The sequence below is a fragment of the Zerene cesonia genome, chromosome 20 (assembly GCF_012273895.1).
Source record: "Zerene cesonia ecotype Mississippi chromosome 20, Zerene_cesonia_1.1, whole genome shotgun sequence".
Classification (NCBI taxonomy): Eukaryota; Metazoa; Arthropoda; class Insecta; order Lepidoptera; family Pieridae; genus Zerene; species Zerene cesonia.
Window position 1 is genome coordinate 7,990,096 of NC_052121.1, and position 22,097 is coordinate 8,012,192.

Genomic DNA, 22,097 nt, shown 5'->3' on the forward strand with positions numbered 1-22,097 from the left:
GACGCTCCGCTAGACTGACTGCCGCCAATCTTGTTCCGACACAACTTAATGGATGGCGCTAGGGATGCGCCGTCATATATATTGGAAGACTTGTGAGACTGGATGTAAACTTGGATGATTATTATTGTTGTTATTAATTTTTTTTTTTTTTTATTTATTTCGTTGTTAATTATTGTAGATCACTTAGCAAGTTTTCGATTTCTTGGTAGTCAAATTTCTCAAGCCAAGTAAGTATTATGTTTTTTATTCCATTATTACTCACTTTTTTTATTTTCAATTCTTTATTAATTGACATTAGATTGCCTTTGCTTGGGCAGCGGTTTAAAGTTTTTGTAAGCTCCTCTGTATTTCGTTAAAAAAGTAATATTTATCCCAAACCTCTTTCGATTAAAGGAATTATAGTAACAAATCTAAACAGTTCGCGCTTCTCCTATAAAAATACAATTTACAATGAAAGTAAATATTTGGGGCAGCCGATAGTGGTCATTTCCACGGTTGACTTGCAAATAAGCTTCGTAAACTCATTTCTCTAATTAATGTTCTCGTAACGTTTCGACTTAGTTACATCATACTTCATTATCGTTCCCCATTTAATTTCAAAAGTAATTTGTGAAAAGAACTCTGCCAATTTATTTGCATGTCATTATGGAGTTTTCCATGACTTATCGAGTATGTTGTTAAACATTATCGATTTTCTTTAAATGGCCTTGTGTAATGTTTACAGACACTTTGAATCGATTTATTAAGACTAGTGTTTGTTAAAGTATGCGTGTATGATACGTCAAATGTATGGTAGAGTGTGTAAGGTGTTATATCGATTAAATGTGTTTATTATGCCTTATTTAAAAAAATATCACATTTTGCATTTATCTATATTATAAATTATAAATGAGCTAGTCAGTGATAAAGTTGTTTGTGTTATGCAACCTATATATGCAATGAATCTCTATAGCATTCAATACTTTGTATACAATATTTATTTAAGTTGTTTAGAATGGTTTTTACATTGTGAAATAATAAAGCTTTATCATAAAAGTTTTGAAACAATCACAAAACACATATGCAATATAAATATCTAATAATATTACAGTTGTGTAAGTAACTTTGTCTATCTGTCTCTTCTTCACGCCTAAACCACTGAACCGATTTAGCTGAAATTTGGTACAAAGATAGTTTGAGACCAAATCAGAGGACAGTTTTATTCCAGAAATTCTTTGGACAAGCTAACTATGCTTGAAAAACTTCTTGTACACTCTACTTTTTCTCTAATTACGTGAGCGAATCTAGCTTAAAGTACATTTACATTAGATTTTCCATTCAAACCATTTTCACAAAAATGTTGATCGATAAAATATCAACGCACCTACTTCCACATAGATTAATCAAAATGTAATATTTCAGCAGACCATATCCCGAATTAAACACATGTAACACATTAATCCGGAGTCATTACCGAATGGCGCGGCATTGGTGCATGAAGACAAAAATCATTTCCGGTCACCGGTCGGCTGTAACGCCTGACCTGTTTCGTGGGCATCATTCTAATACGAACATTCTGCCTGTTTATTAGCCTTTAAATGAGGGTAGAGTAATATTCGTGACGTGGAAGGATTTGAAAACGTAAACTATGTAATTGCATGATATGAGTTTTTATTTTAAACATGTTTTAACCGATTAGTCACAGTTAAATATAGACTGTTTCAGGGTTTAGCCCGCATAGGAAGATTTTCAAGATAAAAACTATTCTATGTCCTGTTTCAGATCGCAAAATATCTTTTACCATACTTCCCTCGAATCGGTAAAAGATAAACGTACAGATAGACTGGTATCTAGAAGGGACGAGTAAAAATAAATATGCGATATTATGACATATGACGTAAAAATATGACATATGACAACTATAACGTAAAAAATATTAAAATCGACTTGTCTTATTTTACTTACCAGTTCCTAAGAAGAAATCAATACGCTAAGCACAGATGGAACAGTAAGACTCATCATAAAATGCCCTAAATCCAATTTTAGCATTACAGATTAAAAATCGTGATAATATATTGTCTGTGAGTCCCGCCAAACCGCCGTAGTTGGCACGCAAATGCAGTCGCTGCGGTGTTTCGATTGGAAAGTCTTCTGATTTATGTTAAGGGCTTAACCTGAATCGATGCCTCTTTGAAAATAAATATAGCAGAGTTTTTTACTTTATACCATTTTGTAGGACGAGTTTAGCGATTTCTTTTGAGTCAAGTTTCTTGTAATTTTAGTATATATAATCAATTTTCTTTTCTTTGACGATAATCTGTAGGTGTGAGATTTATTGATTTGCGTCTGAATATAGCCATATTATGGAACATTAGAAAAACCGCGAAAGTTAAATTAAAGAACTATTCTTATTGTAATAATTGGTAATTATTGTCAAAAGTAACAAAGTCTATCGACAAAATAATTGAAACATTTTTGATAAATAAATATCGGTATAAATGTACAATACCCAAACGCTTTTGTGAATCGAATAATGTTTAAATACAACCATAGAATAAAACAATTCACAATATCCACTGTTATCTCCGTAAGAATTTAATCCCGAGCAATATCTGGTTTAATGAAAAATGCCCGATTCGCTCACACAAGACAAGAGGCCAGTCCTTCACCGCCGGAGACGCAATATTGTCTGTTGAATATTTAATTCCGCGTTAACCAACAGTTTCCAGCGAATGTTTGAACATCCTGAATACAGGCGCGGTTAAGCGGAAAGTCCTAATTAATAATGCAGCGGGGAACGTGCATCGTGATTTTAGAGTTATGAACGAGGGCTTTTTTGTGTAGATACTGTAAAGTTCCACTAGGGTGTGCTTTCATTGTGGGAGTAATAATCCTATAGATTCATGGGGTATTACGAAGAGTCTGGTACGTATGTAAATTTATAAAATTTGTTCTACATTAAACCTACAAATACCTAATTTAGGCATGGATTGAGTTTATCTCTATTGAGCATAATTGAGGGATATGATATTAGAATCCATTACGAATCAGTAAATTACCGTATACGTCATTTGCAACTCGCTGTCTGGTTTTGTAATCACCACGATTATCCGCCCATATCATGTCTGTCCATGCTTCACTTAACAAATCTAGCGCCCACTTATTCAATTGGCGTTGGACTGCTTAGCTACTATTGACTGAATACAGAACATTCAACGCAATTGACACATTTGTAATCCTGAAATTATTAATTGTAGTCAAATTTCAGCATTCGGTCCCACTAAGTGTTCTTTTTTATTGATTTGAGGTATATATAGTAATAAACAAAATGTACAGGATCTAACAGAAATAGAATTAATCATCAGACACCGGATAGGCAAAGAAGTTTTGAGAAAAAATTTTAACGTAGTAAACTTTTTAATCGATTTATATTTTGATGTGTGCGTTTTTATTCACTTGTAATAATGTTAGTTATTATGTAGAACTACACAGAAAATCACACGATGAAATTGACATGCTTATCTTCCATTTTTCTACTCTTTCTTCAGTTATCATAGGCAAACTGATTCTTAGTACATTCATCATAATCATGGAATAGTGTCACTATTCTGTTAAAATTTCTTGTATTTTATTATTTTTTTTATTATTTTTAGTTTTATAGCATTGATATGCTCTATAAATGAGAAATTTTTAAGAATAGAAAAAATTGACCATGAGGCGGGATACGAACCCGCGTTTTTTGCCAAACCGTAGCAATCCCGCCTCGTGATCAATATTTTCTATTCTTTCAAAATTTCTCATTCATGTATTCTTTTAAATAAGTAGATTATATTACTTACCAGGAGTACTCTCTTCGGCAGGTTTTATAAAACATCAGAATAGCTAGTTAAATATGAAATATAAATGTGATTCACATTAAATGCATATCAATGTTGTAGCATAGATGTGAATATAATCTAATTAAGCGATTCCCATTTAATGCAGCATCAACATCGTTAATGTCATCATTGGGCTTTGGCTATAATAGTCAATTATTACAAATGAGCTCAACTAATTGCGAGGTATATAATATGTATATTTATAGTAACGTCGAACTCTCATACGATACAGATATTTATGCACCAATACGTTGAAATTGTTAGAAAGTATAACGAGTTGGTTTACGTAGTTTAAACTCGTAAGTTTATTTACGAGTTTAAACTACGAAAGAAATGAAATTTATGAAAGGAAAGTTTGTGGCTTGAATCGAATTTAATCGAAGTTATCGAAAATTTAACTATTGCTATAATAACACAGCAAGTCTAACAAAATGCTTAAAGATAATTGATGTGTTACATAAAATAATGTAATGTCAGAAGAACCCACATAGGATGATGATTATTTTTATTTTTAAATAATTTAAACTGATTTAATTCATAAATTGACGTTTGTTTATTTGAGATTTTGCCTGCATAATCAAAGAAAATTTCCCCGGGAATAAGATGTTTTGTACCGCGTTAAAACACACTCTCCAGCTTCGTTACTATCCCGAGATACAAAAAGCATATCATTAAATCGATCCTTTATGCCCTGAAAGAAAGACGGACAAAATAACAAACTTCGTATTTATCTTACCAGTAAAGATAATCGACATATGATCTGCTAAGATAAACATAATCTCAATATGTATCAATTTATCTATCATAAATGAACTGCACTCAAAAATTGACAGTTATAACTGCAACTGATATTTGCTGGCCGATATCCTATTTTACGAATAAGGATGTGGAAAAGTTAAAAAAATCTAACATGTAGCTGTATTTCACTCGAATAAACCTTGTGAATTGCAATCTGCCCAACCCCCAGCCCATTACCGTAGGCGTCGGTGCCGAAAATTACATCCAATTCGCTCATAGAATCGATACGTATTTTATATCGGAGATATTTGATCTATAAAGGAGCTCTTAGTTCGAGGCGCAAAGTGTAAAGTGAAGATCCATTAGCACACGTTCTGCCAAACCGAGTTAAAGGTGTTTGAAGACTGTTTCACTCACATTTCTACCGCAAATTTTCTATGTAGGTTAATGTGTAATCATTTATATAATAGAATTATGCAATTGCACGTTTTTCATATAATTTCTTTGTTATTTACAATATGAACATGCCAATTGTAGACAAAGTTATAGAATAAATGAATTGCTATCAGAATTATTTGTCCCATAGATATATAAATGTTGTCCAAAAAAAAATAAATATTAAACATTCGATCATTAATATACTTTATGCAACGCTTGTGATTTACAAAGAATTTTCCTTGACCAAGTAATCAATTAGGTCGGTACTAAGACAGAAACCATAAAACATTGGATTGTGCCGGAAAAAAGAAATTGCTATAAGCGTACAGCAGTAAACCTTCGTGATCAAAACGAATTCACTCACGTAAGTAAATATGGAACAGTTTTGCGTAAACATTTTTGTTTTCGTCCCGGGTTTGATATGTGAAAATAAATATTAGTTCATATGAAGTGACTTAGCTCTTATTAGGAATACTTTCTTTATGAACAGTTAGGTCTTCATGTACATATAAAATATTTTGTAAATAGTTTGATGTTGATGCACAGCTATATCAATATTAAATTGCTTTTTTCTCTTTTAATTTATGATATAGACATAGATCCAATAACCAATATTGTGATTGGCTTCATGGTAAGTGTATGTAATCAATCCATATGCTCTTTTTCGACGTTGCCCGAATGACGATGAGAATGATAGAATTGACTGAGAAGGGTACAGAAAAGAACAAGGGCTATCAGCTCCACCACTCATTATAACATATGATCTTCTTAAAAGGTGTGGTACCTTCCCCGGTGTGAGCTGGCCCGATTCGTGCCGATGTATGTTTGACTATCATAATTACCTAAGCAAACATAACCTAAGCATATCCATTCATTTCTTTTTCATTAATCTTTCCCAATATATTAATACTTTGACGTGTATATTATAACCTAGTAAAATCTTTAAATATATATACCTACCTGTCAAGTAATGTAGTAAAAAAAAACAAAAAAATGGAAAACATTGTTCGTTAGGGCGATGTTTCAATTAACAAAAAAAAAGAGCAAATTTGGGTGACGATGCGTGCGTGTAAATATAATATGGTGTAAATAGACGTGCGTGTTAATAGATTAGACTTAGGTATTCCAAAACTCAAGAAGGTGATGATACTTTAAGATATTGCAGTAACTTCAGCATAAAGATTACACTTTTCATTATATTATCGTTATTTAAAATAAAGTGACATGTAAAATAGAATAATCTAATCATTCACAATATCCGACACAAGCCAATGAATAAAAAATCTAAACACAACAATAATACCAATACCCGCCATCATTTCGCGTGATAACCTATAAAAAGTATCGTTCATTGATATTAGATTATTCGAACAATCGCTACGACGGGTGTTTACGAAATTACAATCAAAATTCATCGAGTATTTCACGAGGTTGTAAAGCGAATTGGAATGTCGGCTGTATATTGATGGAGCCTATCCTTCATCGTATCCAATATCAATGAGAAAAGTGTACATAGACATCAATAACGTTTAAGCAAATAACTGAAAAAATGGTATAGACCGGTGTGAGTTATACGGGAGTAATAAATATTTGCTTTGTGGAAGAATTGAGCAGGAATATTCCAAATGTTCTGGAAATGTTCAAGGTGGTGATCGCTTACCTTCAGGCGGATCAGCAGCTCGGTTTCCAACTCTAGAAGTAAAGGGGGCAAAAAGAAATTACAAAAAAAACAAATTTTATAAACTTTATACAAATTCTTATTCTTATGAAATTTTTAATTTAATATTTCTTGTATATACAATATTATGGACAGTTTCGCATAAAAGCCTGTAAGAATCCATCCAAAGATCTCTAATTCTCATATTTAAAGCAATGCAATAAAAAAATATTACGCAAAAAATTCAGCATTTCTGAACGCTTAACAAACAACACTTGATTACGACGAGCCAGTATTATCATTAACCTTACGATAATAGCGTCCTTTCTTTGTATTTTACTCGTGAATCGCTGAAGAAATATTGTTTCTACGGAATTTAGCTTTGTAACTGGTATTTTATTTATTTTATCGTAACTAACATACTTCAAATCGACTGGAAGATGAAATTCGCTTTCAATTTCGTAATGTATCGTATAATAAATATATAGTTACATAGCAATAAGTAAAAAAAAATAGGGTATTGTTATGTCTATTCAAATGAGACACCAAACCAAAAATATCTTTTGTCTTGATGCGGTTTTATTATTTTCCGAAATAACAAGAAATAAACAAAAAATGATGTCTGTGAAAGATGAATAGTAATATAATATTCAGTATTTCAGAAGCTGTTATGCCCACTTTCTTTAATGAAAGGTGATATTTTAACGCGTATTGAAACACCTTTCTAAAAATGCTAAAACACAAATGGCGTTTCAGTCTTCAGATCTAAATGACCCCACAAATATATTTATTTTATCCAGGTTTTCATGTACTCTACAAATACCCCTATAAAACATTAAAGTTTATGTTTATGATACCCCGTAAATTGTCTTTGAAATTTTTATGCTTTTATGCCTTGGTGAATATAAATAGCCATAAAACATGTGTTCTACATGTTTATTATATATAAATTAGGACAGAAAATATTCAATAATGAATCTATTTCACATTACACATAAAATTTGTAATAAGTATCATAAATATTTATTAAAAAATTTTACTTATATATTGTATCATAGAGACAAAAATAAACAAAAAAAAATGGTTGCTTTCTTACAATTTTATTATAAAATTGTTTCAATATTCATTATAAATTGATAATAGATATCATTACATTAGATTTATGATCATAGCTGATCTTAATAACTAAGATGCAAATGTTTTAGTTTTAGAAACGTCATGAAAAATTAATCAAACGGTTTTATTTTGCTGGAAATCTAGAAAAGCAGTTCATTTTGTGCTGTTATTAATAAAACTGATTACCACAATTCACCACGCAAAGCCGTAATGCAAATAATAGAAGTACATGCTTTCCAATAAAATAAATACTAACCGATGTTGTGACTAACTCAAATAAATAAGAGCCCATATTCACAGGCATACAAAATAAAACTCCAATAACAATAACACGAAATTTTCAGACTCATTAAAAACAGTATACATAAACCTAAAGCCCTTTGGCCACATTCGAAAGGATTTCAAGACCTTGCTTCACGGACTTTGTTACGTCTAAAGCGGCTTTATCGTTGGCGATTATCCACGTAGTGCCGTTTTCCCCGCAGTGAATTACCTCAATTATACCAGTTACCGCTGACTCCACTCTGAAATAAATAAGTGTTTTTATCTGCGCATCGATTTTTATTCTCTTGCGACCTCCTTTGATAACGTAACGAATACAAATTCAAATTTCGCATCTTGAAGTAATTTCTGGACGGATAAGAAATGACCAAATGTCGAGTTACATTTTATTAATGTTTAATTTCATCCGAATTGATAGTTTAATGAATTCTTCAATTTTACAAAATTGAATTGTGAAAAATAACAAATTTAGAATATTTATACCGAATTGTCAAAAAACTAACCTAAGTTTCAATGTGTTTGTTTAGTTATACAGGAATTTTCAACTCAACTCAACTCTATTCCCTATAAATACAGGTGTACGAACAAATTGAAATTTTGCCCGTTTCCGCCTCATGTTTTATGCATATCTGATACTTTAACGTGTGTCGTCATTTGTCAAAATTATTCTCGAATTTCGAGTCATCCTTTTGTTGAATGTTTCTCCATTAATATTATCCAAGTATCATATTTAAACGTTATTAGAGACGGAATTAAATGCGTTGGTTGTTTCTTCATTTTGTTGTGCATTTCGCCTATTTACAACACAATGCGTGATAAAGATCATTAGGCATAAGAACATTATAATATACCGATATATAAACAATATACCGAAATACAAACAACATATTCAATGTGTGTTTTTTGTGACTGTCTCTTTTTAATGCCATGCAATGGTTTATACTGAACAGATTTGAATGAAATTTGCTACTGAGATAGTTTGGTGTCCGAAAAAGGGACGGGAATTATGACCACGTGGGTGAACCTGCGGGCAGAAACCTAGTGAATAGTTTTGCCAAACACATTAACCACGAATACTAACTGCATAAAATAGCCATAACTTCAAGGATGTTTTAATAATTCTAGTTCGAGGAAAACATCCGCATGTTTACTATCACGGAATAAAAAAATCTGAATCGCAAATAGAATTCGTAGCGTCGTCTTTTCTCTCATTTCCCTCGGGCCGAGTATTTTCAACTCATAACAAATTACCTTTGCGGCTCCGCGCCTGAAGTTAGTCCGAGAGAATCCTTCGCGCTGTTTTCCAAGTTTAGCTTGTGGACTAGCGCGGTGTCCGTAGGTCCGAGGCAAACTGTAATAACCCGAACTTTCGTCTCGGTATACGCTTCCTCTGCCTGAAAATTTAACATTCCTTACGTGATTCTTTTCGCTTAAGTTTGTTATGAGCGCTAACTCCTTGAATCTTTGCAATATATTTTTTAATTTTTTGTTGTAAAACTAAAATGTTTCACGATTTCACATTTTAGAGCAAGTTAAAATAAAGTTTATTGTACATGGAAAACTAAATCTCTCATCCATTAAATGGAATTACATACATATATACATATGTATATATTCTAAAAATTTTCCTCGAACCTCAATTGTAAATTAATACAAAACACATTCTGTTTTTTTCAGTCTTTCATGTTAGCAGAAACCGAAAGCCCTCGTAAATTTCCCGCTATTTTGTAATCCATTTCAAGGGCTGGTCGTATCAAAGTATGAATGAGTTGTATTGCAATATAGATTTCCACGAAAGATTGGCGTTTTGTAAAGGTATTTATTCGATATATAAGCCACCAAACGGTATTCACCTGACAGTTTATTTTGCACATATAATAGAAATCATATGATCTTTAGATTTTGTATATTTATTAAAATGCTAGCTGCGCCCCACGGTTTCACCCGCTTAAGTCCGTATCCCGTAGGAATATCGGGATAAAAAGTGCCTTATGTTAAGCCTATGCTGTCTATGTACTAAATTTCATTGCAATCGGTTCAGTAGTTTATGCGTGAAAGAGTAAAAAACACACAAACATCTTTAAATACTTTCGCATTTATAATATAGAAGTAGGATCAAGTAGACACGAGAACACAATAGCGCACTAATTTAAATTGACAACATCATAGATACAATATAATTTATAAAAAAAAAATGTTATTTATTAATGTCAGTCAGTATTATTCGTGTTATTGACTTAATAAAGGATCTTACAATGTTGATAAAAATGTAATTTCACTTCATTATTATACATATCGATCCTAAGCACGTATTCATAAACATTCATTCAAGGTCACTACAAATACGCTTACCGCAAACGAATTGCTGAACTGCAGCACGGCCGCCTTCGTGGCACCGTAAACTGACAGATATGAGCATGGCTGGAAAGCGTGTAGCGACGATACGTTTATAACAACTCCACCACCGCCCCCTTTATCCGCCCTCATTATTTCAAAGGCCTTTAATGTGCTCGTTACGGTTCCACACTGAAAATGTTAATGCATTAAACACAGCTGAGACGTTATAGTTGCATTTTTGTGATATGTAAAGACATATAAAAGATACGAGTACTATCCCGGCTTAGCTTAGGGCTTTCTCCCGATAGTATTGACATCGAATTCAATGGAATTTGATCCGATAGTAAGACAGCGCAGTATTGTGCTGTGGCCTAAAAGTAAATTTATCTTGATCAAAAAAATTTATAATACTGTATGGATATAAAATTTGAATAGTTCGAGAGTTGAATCGAGGTTGAATCAAAATCGAAATCGAATCGAAAACAAAGATTGAATCAATTTCCCTAGTAATGCTCCTGCTTAGTTATGAAAATACTTTTTTCATTGTTACCTATCAGTTGATTGAGAACTATGTGCTTTACTAGATAACTTAAGCTACAAATATGTTGTTAAGATATTACAATTCCCATCAGATCACTACTATTCTTACAAATGTTACCGATATTAAATAATATAAATCTATTTTCAGTGTATGGAATCAATTGCATAAACAAAAAAGCCCAAGACAAGTAGAAGTAATATAAAAAACGCACTATAATATTCCTCATATTTTGACAGTGGAAAAGCAATTGATTTACGACATTCAGATAATATCTCTCTTTGATCTTGCTAACACATATTTACGCTGACAAAATATTGTTGTATAAATATAAGGCACGATTTTTAATATAGACATAGAAAAGATATTCATTTACGTTCTATATTTACAGAGAATAAATACTTATTCAAAATCTCTGCTTTATTGGTAATACTTGTAGACTTTATGCCCATTGATAAATCTTCTAGGAATATTTTATTTCACAAACCTATAACAGGGTTTTGGAATAAAAAATTCCTATTTATTTAGAAGTTTGAGTAAACATTCGCTTTTATAGTCGCTGACCAGCATATTTTAACATTTAGTAAATGAAAACCCGAACATTTTTACTCATATAAACTTTTAAATATTATACGCATCATTATTTTTTAACTACCACTGATTCAGAATTCGGCGAAACGCGTTACTTTTTTTAAGGTTATTAGCTATACTATGACTATATATTTGTATACTGTACAATTATTGGCATCCCAATAAATATAACCAGTTTTTGGTGGTACCTACATAATATAGTTTATCTCAAAAGACAGAAAGCATCATTGTTAAAATAGTTCTTTAATATATTTTAAGCGAATGTTATAAAACGAGTCAATTTTCATTGACCTCATAAAAACACGAGCGACAAACATATCGAGTCAAAATATACCCATACAACGTTTATGTGACGTCAATCGTTTCCCCACTATCATCCAAACTACATTGTCTGGGCTTAAGCCGCGCCTAAATTTAATTAAACTTCGCTAATACTCACGAAATTCACGTCCACCATCGTCTTATATGAACTCTTAGCATCGCTAAGAACCGCCGCGCAGTTCACAACAGCATCAAGTCTGCGGTATTTGTCTAGGATTTGTTTATATGCGTTGTCAACTTGGTCTGCATCAGCCATGTCGCATTTTATAAACTTCACTCTTAGAGCACCAAACTTGTTCAAGAGTTCCCCCTCCAGGGCCGCTCCCTCCTTCGCCGCTACGTCGAGGAAAGCCACATACTGAAACGATTCAAAGTTAAGTTGGAGGATTTTTCTTGAAGAGATTTGGTTTCCGAAGTTTCGAGGAAAAACTACGACTGAAAGAGCAGCGAATTGTTATTATAATATTATTAGAAACAAGAAAACACGCTCAGCTATTTTTAATTCCAATCAAAATATCTATTTTAATAATAAGCAACTTTATAAAAAATAACAACTGACGCTACTTAATAAGATTCTTTAGAATCAATAAATACACCCAGATAACAGTTAATCCATGAAACATTTACTACCTACATTTAAAAAACTCGGTAGCTATTAATTTATCACATACTCAAGGCCAAACATAGGTTTGAAGCTTTAAACAATAACACTTATTTACATTATAAATCTTGATTCCTTATCGAAAACAAAATATTATATTTTTATCGCATTATACATTAACCTTTGATATTTTTCTTTATCGGCACTGCAACTCTGAAAGGTGAATAATATTGAATTCCCAATTTTTACCAGTTTTATTTATTGGTTAATTTCAATTTTAGAGTAATTTAATTGAGAACACATTTTTCTTCCATTCCAAAGAAAAGCTGTACTATCAATTTAATTCTGAAGAGTTTGTTTGTTTGTTTGATGTGCTACTATTAGGAAGTACTGAACCGATTTTAATAATTCTGTCACAATGGCTATATATGTCATCTACATATTCGAATTAGGTAAACATGTCAACGTTATACAAAACGATTTGTTCTTAAGCAGGCAACCTTTATGCTACCTAGTAATTTGTATTCTATATAATATCATTCATCTACTACAAAATATTTTATGTAATTGCATGGTATAATTAATTAAATTGTGGCTCATTCATTTTTTTTTTTACTGAAATGTTTCCTTTGTTTTCTAATTTTACCATTTATTTACTTACCAGTATTTTGTATAAGACTGTTTTTATTGATTTCGTATATTTTGGCGCGGTATAGATTAAAACTTCTATTAAATTTCTTGATAGAAATCTAATTACTTTACATCGAATCCATTCAGATTAGTTTATGAAAATTTGCTATTCAGCTATAAATATAAAATTATAGTATATAGTTCATACACTCATTCTATTTTGAACTCACCCTAGCATTTCTGGCCAATAACCCTCTAACCAACTTAGCACCGATCCCAGCTGCCCCACCAGTCACTAACACCACTTTTCCATTCACATCCCACTGCGCCATATTACACCATAAATATTCACTTTAATATATTTTAAATGTAATCACAATCGGACGGATTACTGTATCAATACTAAATATTATCTCATAATTTTACACTTATCGCATTATCATTAGATAAATATTTTGACACGGCCAACCCTAACAGTTGTACACTGGTGACTAGTTACGCACATTTAAAAATATGACGTCATGTGTAATTAAAAAATGTTTCCTTTATCCGTCGTTGTGACAATCAGAAGTGACGTGAGGAAGAAGCATTTTTCCTTATAACTACGAGTACTCTGTATGCAGCAAAATCCCATTACAAAGTTTTGTCTTTGCTAGTATAGTTAGTTGTCTGTGGTTCTCTGTGCTTATTTATTTATAGATTGGATAAGAATAATATAAAAGCAGTATTGTGCTGTGTTTGATATTACGCGAGTATTATACATTTAGAAATTAAAAACTTTGTCCCAGTCTCTCCGTGACCACGCTCGCTGTAAAGTGTTCGAAACGTCGGGTTAATAATATAATGAATAAATCGCGTTAAAAGACCGCTAAAACTTAGTTTAATTTCTAAAGATAAAAGTAGCACTCTAGCATGTTTTAAAATATGTACACCTTTGACAGTAAAACCTTTTAATTTAATTGTGTCAACACGCTACAGTATACCTTCGCGTGAAATGAATAAAGGTCATATTACAATGTTTATTATTTTACACATCATCATTACTGTACAATAATAATAACAACAAGATAATATTCCACCAAAAATATAGATTTTAGCTTACATCATTACGATAGTAAATCAACTGTGAATTTCGCTCAATTAGAAATGTGTAACAATATTGTATTATGATTTTGAATAATTTATGAATTGTTCATTGTTTTGTAGACATCGGAACCGACGTTCCCAATACTAGGAAGTTTGTCAATAGACTGTATTTTTTTGTTTTGCTACTTAAAAACTCCGTGATTTTTCAACCGTATACACAAAATTTCATTTGAATCAGCTAGTGTAATATAAATTCAAATAAATATAAAATCGGTCAAATTAATTTTCATGTTATTGGTTTTGAATTTAATTGCCACAGGGGCATGGTTGCAACATAAACACTTGAAGCACAGAGTGGAAATTTGAGGGTAACGTTCGAGTGGTCGCAAGTGAAACGATTCAATAGAATAAATTGGACATTCCAAATTATCGATAAAAAAAAAATAAAAAATAAAATAAAAATCATTTATTGAACAAATTATAAATCACATAGAACATGAAACCGACTCCTAATATAGCTTTCGCTGTGTTTCAGGAGTCTGTGTCTTCCCGATACAGTACATAAAAGTTCAATTTAGACACAATAAAATGTAATTGCTGCTACATACATATGAAATTTAAATTCTATAATTTAATATAAATTTATAATATTTAACAATTAACAATAAATAAATTTGCCTATTTTGTGATTTTGGCATACTGATACGGAATTATTAAAAATTCACCGTGAGCACTATTCAAAAGATTTCAAGTAGTTCTGGTTGACGGCGCTTCGCTCACTCCGAATGAGTTATGCTCAGCGCTCTCCATTCTACATGACCTTGCCTTTTAATGGGATAGATTTTACAATGGAACAAGATAGCAAGGTGTATCTTGTTAATTTAATTTAAGTTTTGTTGTCGCCCTTTTAAAAGTTGTATTACAACAGTAAAATAAAATACTTCTATTAATAAGACGAGCAAACCACTTGTTTAGATACGTTAAAATGTGAAAATAAACATTTGTTACGTTTAAATAGGTAGTTTAATTTTTTTTTAACATAATAAAAATCAATAATCGAATAAGTTATGTTTACTTTCAACTGTCATTTACTGTAAGGATCCCAATTATATCGAAAATGCGTGATTCATATGAACTAAATTATATCGTATCAGTATTGCCTTTTACAAACATATAGATAACTTTTCTCCCCGGCTTTGCCCGTAGATTTTGTCAATGTATGAAGCTGTAGTCTCCTAACGGTGAAAGAATTTTTGAAATCCGTCCAGTAGGTTTCGTGTGAAACATTACAAACATACATACAAATATTATTTAAATACTATATTTATTATATTAATATTGATTAATGCAAGTATTCCTTCTATAAAAATAGTTTCATACATTCTGATGAAACAAATTACCAACCGAATTTGAACAGCAATAAGCGTCAGCGACTTAACCTGGACAGCAAAAGACGGTGCAAATAATACAAAGAGAATACTTTTGACGTATCAAAGTTCAGCTGAAGCCAGTACACGGCAGAATACATATTTGTCTATTCCTCAAAGGACAAAAGCTGGCAGTGGCAACTGTGAGCCGTGTGGCGTCTATCCTTTACTCTCCATCCTTTGATATGAATTTTAGTTTCTATTGGAACTTTATGAATATCACTTGTTTTTGCCCTAGTCTAATATACTTATATATTTCTTATGATTCTGATAAATGTTAATATACTTGCGCCGAAAATGTTTCGCTGTTAAAAATGTTCGGTTATTTATCATATAGGATATTCAATTGTTTATTGGGTAATTAGGGCAACTAATATGTGTCCTCATCAATCATCCATCATATACATTAAACAGTAATAAACTAAAACATTAATTTATTCTTAGAATTCCTAAAGAACTTTTGAATCGTATTAACACATTTTCAACATTTACCACTCCGTAAAGGAGTTTCTACAGATAATGAAATATGTTTGTAAATGCATGGTTTATTTCATTCGTTTATAAAATGTTACAATTGTGAGTAGTTTTGATTTAATCCTCGGGTATATAATGCTGAATAACCGTCAATTACATAAAAGGGAAAATGTAAAATAAACAATGAATTAAAATTCATTCAAGCATTATTATTATATCTAAAATAGCTCACGTAAAATCTGCTTACATTGCGGAGATGACTCGGTTGAATTTCAACCGAAGTTTTCCCTTTTGTTTTCGTTTTATTATTCCGCCAGTTCCCCACATTCCGTGTTAATAAAGAAAAATATTCGCGACACAGAAATTAAAATAAAAGTAGGACTACGTTTGAGTGAGTGTTTTTAAAGGTCTTTGTATAATATGCTTGACATATTTTGAATTTAAGCACGTTTCGGGGCATTCACGTTCGGTGTCAAGGCCTATCTGGAGAGTTGTTTTGCAGAGATAATTAGGTAAATAAGAAATGTAGGTAGGGCTGGTATTACAGCAGGTTGAGGAGACTTGAGCTTGGAATGGCCGGTTTTATTAGCAGCTAATTTGTGGGTAAAATTGTTCCAGCAAAAGTGTAGCATTAACCTGTCCAGTTGTTTTATGTATTCTGTTATATTATGTTATTTTACAGTTTTTTTTATTTTTTATTTAGATACTTGTTGTTATTTTGTTATGGAACTATAGGTGTTCCAAATCGTAAAATTATAAAGAATCTTATAACTATTTAATCATACAGTTCCATCAATATAGTATTATCTTGTGTTTGACTTTACGCGATTATACATTTAGAAATTAAAGACTTTTTAACGGATTTTCTCCAGTCTCCCCATGACCACGCTTGCTGTAAAGTGTTCGAAACGTCGGGTTAATAATACAATGAATAAATCGCGTTCAAAATCCAAAAGTTCCGTCTATTTTTAGTTAATTTTTTATTTTCAAAATTTTGATTTCATTACTGTAATCTTTACAGTTATGAAATCAATGTTCGGTACATTAAAAGTAGACTATTATTTATCATTTCACATTATCACTGCTCCTACTCAATAGTGTTTATGTTGGATTTATGTAGTAAACTTGTACTAATATGAGTTACTTCCATCTTAATTTCGAAATCTCCTTAAGATATAACAGTTATGTTCGTTTTACACTGAACTAACAATGCTTTTTAATTACATTAAAAGCAACAGTGTATGATTACCTAAGCTATTCTTATACAATTGGTAATTCTAATTACTTTCGTAAATTAAACACGAGCATACCGCATACGTTTATCCAATACACGTTGAGCGAGCCACAAAATTTTAAACTTCACCAAGGTACGAGCACAAACTCAATTTTCTAGTGTGAATTTTATCCAAGTGACCTCTGGTCAGAGTAACTCAATTTCTATACCACTTTAAGCAGAACGATTTTGAAAAATTATTTTAGCGGTGCTATTACTGTTTATGTATGCATTTATTTAGTAACGCTTATGGAGAAAATGTTAGAGTAAAACTAATAACGACAGTCGACGTGGATATTTAGTTAATACAACAAGAACAAGGAAGTTGCACTGTATGAATGGTTTTGTACGTTACATTGTAATTATCAATATGTATTCATTATTTTTCACTTTAAAATAAACCAAAATGTACTTATCTGACCGGGAATGTCAAAAAATATATGTATATTATAGGAAAATGAGATCCACGAAGACATTATAATAATTAGTATTAGTATGATAGAAGATTAGTTTTGTTATCAGTAACACTATTGCAAGATTTTTTTAGAAAGTCTTTGAGTAGTTGGGAATAGGAGAAGCAATGAGACTAAAAAATGTCAAGTCTTCTCCCGCCAAAATAAAATTCCCAATATTTCTCAGTAATACATATCCAACGAAAGGAGGCGATACATAAAAGCTAGGAACGTGACATGTTCCGTCATATTTCCCCCGTTCGCACGGAAAATACAATTTAAAAGGAGACATTTTCGTCCGGAGCCGAGTTAGCGGAGACCTGAAACTTAATGCCAAGAATACACGGTCACGTCTCACCTCGTTCAGTTATTGTACCTTCAAAATCAATTCCTCCTAGTACCTATTTGACGTATATTTATCTTGCCCTTTAATTATAATAATATACGATACGTATATTATGTAGTTACCAATTAAGCTTATACACGTATTCTTTTAAATATTTTCCCACTATTGAGCATGTTATCTTACGTGTAGTATATTCACACCGATGCTGTAAGCTAATAAAGATGAAATGTAAAAAGATTAAAGTATTCTTGTTAATTGTATAATAGCACATCAATTGCCTTTTCACCGCCACTGACATTTGTTATCGACGTAGTTCACAAGCGTATAACGGTTATAAAAGCCAACAATTCTCGCTTCTCATTCACAGCCCTATTCAGTCGACGTCAACACGCTGATATAGGCAAGGACGCCTGAAGTCTTTGATGAAATTTAAATGCGCTGCTGTCGGCCAAAATAAGACGCGATGTTTCAATTTGCAGCGATGATGTGTGTAAATGTGAAACGCTAAATTATAAATGATTTGCGGTATATATTTCACGCTGCTTGCACATTCAGTTTTTAATATTGCCAGTTTGCTCTCGGTGAAATGATTTAATGTTGCTCGGAACTTTCAAATGGAGTTTAAACTTTAGAAAAATGATGTTTTGGATCACGAACGTTCCTTTTCGCCATTATTTACGTAGTTACATAACTTTGTTTTAACACATATATAACGGCATTGTTGCTTAGTGTTTATTACAGTCTCTTATTTAAATGTTATGACTTTTTCCTTTATTAACAATCTAGTTATCAATTTTAATTTGATTAAATTTTGATTGAAAGTTAATCTTACATATCAAAACTCGTAAATTAGTTTACGAGATGGTTTATTCGATATTTGAGATTTGTCTCAACGTAGTCATCCCTTCTTTTGTATTTCACGTTTCCTTTATAAAAAAAAAGACGTCACATTTTTATGACATTTGATATACCTTTTTTCATTATAAAATAAGCAAGCTGAAATGTATAATATAATACAGAAAATACATTTAAAAGTTCATTACCCCAACTTTGTTTTATTTGTAAATTATCTAGAATATAAAAATTTTCTAGACAATATGATCAAAATATTATATAAAACGTTATATAAAGGGCGAAGACGATCATCAAAACTACAGAATCTAATTGAAAAGTGCGCAAACTTGCTGAAACGCTATTGCAGTGTTTACTTCCGTTAACTTTCTGTTTGTGTTGAAAAAACTCTAACAACATTTCCACGATTGGTTCATTGAAAAACTTTATTCATAGTAATAAAGCGTAACAAACGCTTTCTATAAGTAGATATTATAGACTACTAGCTGCGCTCCACGGTTTTACCCGCGCAAGTCCGTATCCTGTACTAATATTGGGATAAAAAGTGGCCAATATGTTATTCCAGTTGTCCAGTTATCTACGTGCCAAATATCATTGCAACCAGTTCAGTAGTTTTTGCGTGAAATAGCAACAAACTCACACACATCCTTACAAACTTTCGCATTTATAATATTAGTAGGATGCTTGATAAATCGTGTTAATGATCGATGAACTTATATGGTTAGTCACCTTTGCAATGGGATCACCATAATTATAGCATGGGCATAAATTATAGGTTAAACTTCTATTTGTTTGACGTGTATTAAACACAAAGTGTCTTTCAAAACAAAAAAATTATTCAAATATGATTTTGATTGACATTAAAGCTTTCCATTCACAGAAGTAAATCTTATAATTTACAGTACAAGTTTATACTAGTGTCATTTGAGTAATCGAATTTTATTTGTTTCAGATCCTCTTCGATAGTTTCACCTTAGGCCGTTTCACATCATTCACGGAAGACGGGTGTCCAGATGGCTACATGCAAATTCAAGAAGCCAGTCGGCCGCAAGTCGGTGGATCTTGGTGTGGTACATCCTGGGGTCCATCTATATACTACAGCGAAACAAAATCAATCACATTAATTATTAGGCTCTTACATCTATCAAAGGAACAGAATAATTACAACTTCGACTTCCGAATGGCATACAAAGTTCTTAGAAAAGAATATGCAACAGTACGCTACGGCGGCACACCACCCTCGGGTAAGCGATCGATCATATATTTCCAAAGTATACAGTGAACATAGTGGAATATCAAAAATATTTATTATTTTCAATCTCTGATTTATGATTTTTCCGTAATATAGTAGTATAGGTGATATATCATCCCCATTTCTATTACAGAGCGACCGTTTTTCAAACTACGACCCATGCCATATCCCGTAAACATATCGCGCGGGGAGGATACGAACATCGGGAGAACTACTAAAACCCCCGAGTATTACCTCGGGGATTTGATTTCTGGGACTTATTGCTCTCGAATCTTCAGCGACTGCGATCGTAAAAACTGTAGGTTACAATCCCCGAATTTCCCTGGAGTTTATCCGAGGAATTTGACTTGTTACTATGCGGTCCGCCAACACGAAGTGCCTCAAGGAAAACATGCTTTAATAGTAGTGAAGCAGCCGAATGGGCAATTGGTTTCGATTCGGAGTCAGAAAGCGTTATACGCGACTTCGCAGCAGGAGAGGGGGAACAATGGGAGAGAGTTGAAGTTTTGGCAGCAGTGTGATGAGGTACAAGACTACGTGACGGTGTACGATGGTTACACAACTAGGGACCCGGTTATTTTAAGGTTTTGCGGCGGAGGCGTGTCCGTCCCAGAAGCGATATCGAGTGGACCCGAGTTACTGGTGGAATTCACAACGTCACCCTTTGGAACATTCCTGCAACCGGCCACGCTACAATCTTTGCACGGATTTCAATTAGAAGTTGAGGTACATGAACTTTTGATAATCGATTATATCTATACTAATATTATAAAGCTGAAGAGTTTGTTTGTTTGTTGTTAGTTTGTTTGAACGTACTAATCTCAGGACCTACTGGTCCGATTTGAAAAATTCTTTCAGCGTTAGATAGCCCATATATTGAGCGGACGAAGCTGGGGCGGATAAATTAGGGCGGCGTAACCTTAAACATTTTCATTTATAAATAATATATCGTAATTTTATTGAAATTGAAAACGACTCAACTGTTATAGTATTTTGTTATTTTTAATAATCTTCTTATTTAATGAAAAGGTGGAAAATATTAAAACAAGACTTATTAAGGAAGAAGATTATTCAGTTTTAATTATTTATTATTTGCTAATTCAGCACAATCGAATGCTTCGAGTGATAATTATGTCATAATTATTCAAACAATCAAATATTTATTTCACAATGTTAATTATGAGTTCAGAACTCATGAACTTCACTTTCTATTTGACTTACTAAAGATGATTCGAATCTAATTTAGATTAAGATTCACTCTGTACGTGGAAAGTATTGGAGATAACCGAGTTAATTTAGACTTGTATGTAAAGAAAGGACAAAATGGCAATCTGTTTTCATTAAATAGACGTGAGCAAATCTCTACGTGAACGATAATTTATTGTGAAATATTAGTAATCGTAGAGAAACGATAGCTAGCTATTTCTTTGTCTAGATGAAGAGCTAGTGCTAACAAAGTCTATTTCTATACTAATTATATAAAATTAAAGATTTTGTTTTAACCCGTTTATCCCAAAAAGTACATACAATAGTTCATATTGAAAAATTATATTTGTGTTGAAGAGTCCTTTTATTGGTAAACGTATGACGTATGATGTGGATAAAACCGCTGGGCACGGGTAGTATTTTATATATTTTTATTTAAAATACACGTAATTTATGATTTTTTTGAAGAACAGCATTCATATTACACTCTGGACTTTTAAATATATATTCGGAATTAACAACGGACTTTATTAATTTTATATCAAAATTTTATTAAAACAACAAAGGCTTGTATGTGATTAATTGCCGTTTATCTACCCCGGATGAAACAAGCTAAAAATATC

General features: G+C 32.1%; 2 protein-coding genes across 2 annotated transcripts in view; one reads left to right on the top strand and one right to left on the bottom strand.

The window, feature by feature from the left end:
* Window positions 1-22,097, top strand: part of LOC119835146 — an 88,200-nt gene that overhangs the window by 51,790 nt on the left and 14,313 nt on the right. The window contains exons 4-5 of the mRNA XM_038359816.1: window positions 19,969-20,260; window positions 20,402-20,994. Coding sequence (XP_038215744.1) covers window positions 19,969-20,260; window positions 20,402-20,994 — 885 coding nt within the window. The remainder of the gene's footprint in view (window positions 1-19,968; window positions 20,261-20,401; window positions 20,995-22,097) is intronic.
* On the bottom strand, window positions 7,784-13,593 carry LOC119835147 (15-hydroxyprostaglandin dehydrogenase [NAD(+)]-like). The gene is made up of 5 exons (XM_038359817.1): window positions 13,337-13,593; window positions 11,994-12,233; window positions 10,441-10,614; window positions 9,340-9,482; window positions 7,784-8,330 (listed from the first exon to the last, which is right to left on the bottom strand). The coding sequence occupies exons 1-5, from the start codon at window positions 13,436-13,438 to the stop codon at window positions 8,177-8,179; spliced, it is 813 nt and encodes a 270-aa protein (XP_038215745.1). The 5' UTR covers window positions 13,439-13,593; the 3' UTR covers window positions 7,784-8,176.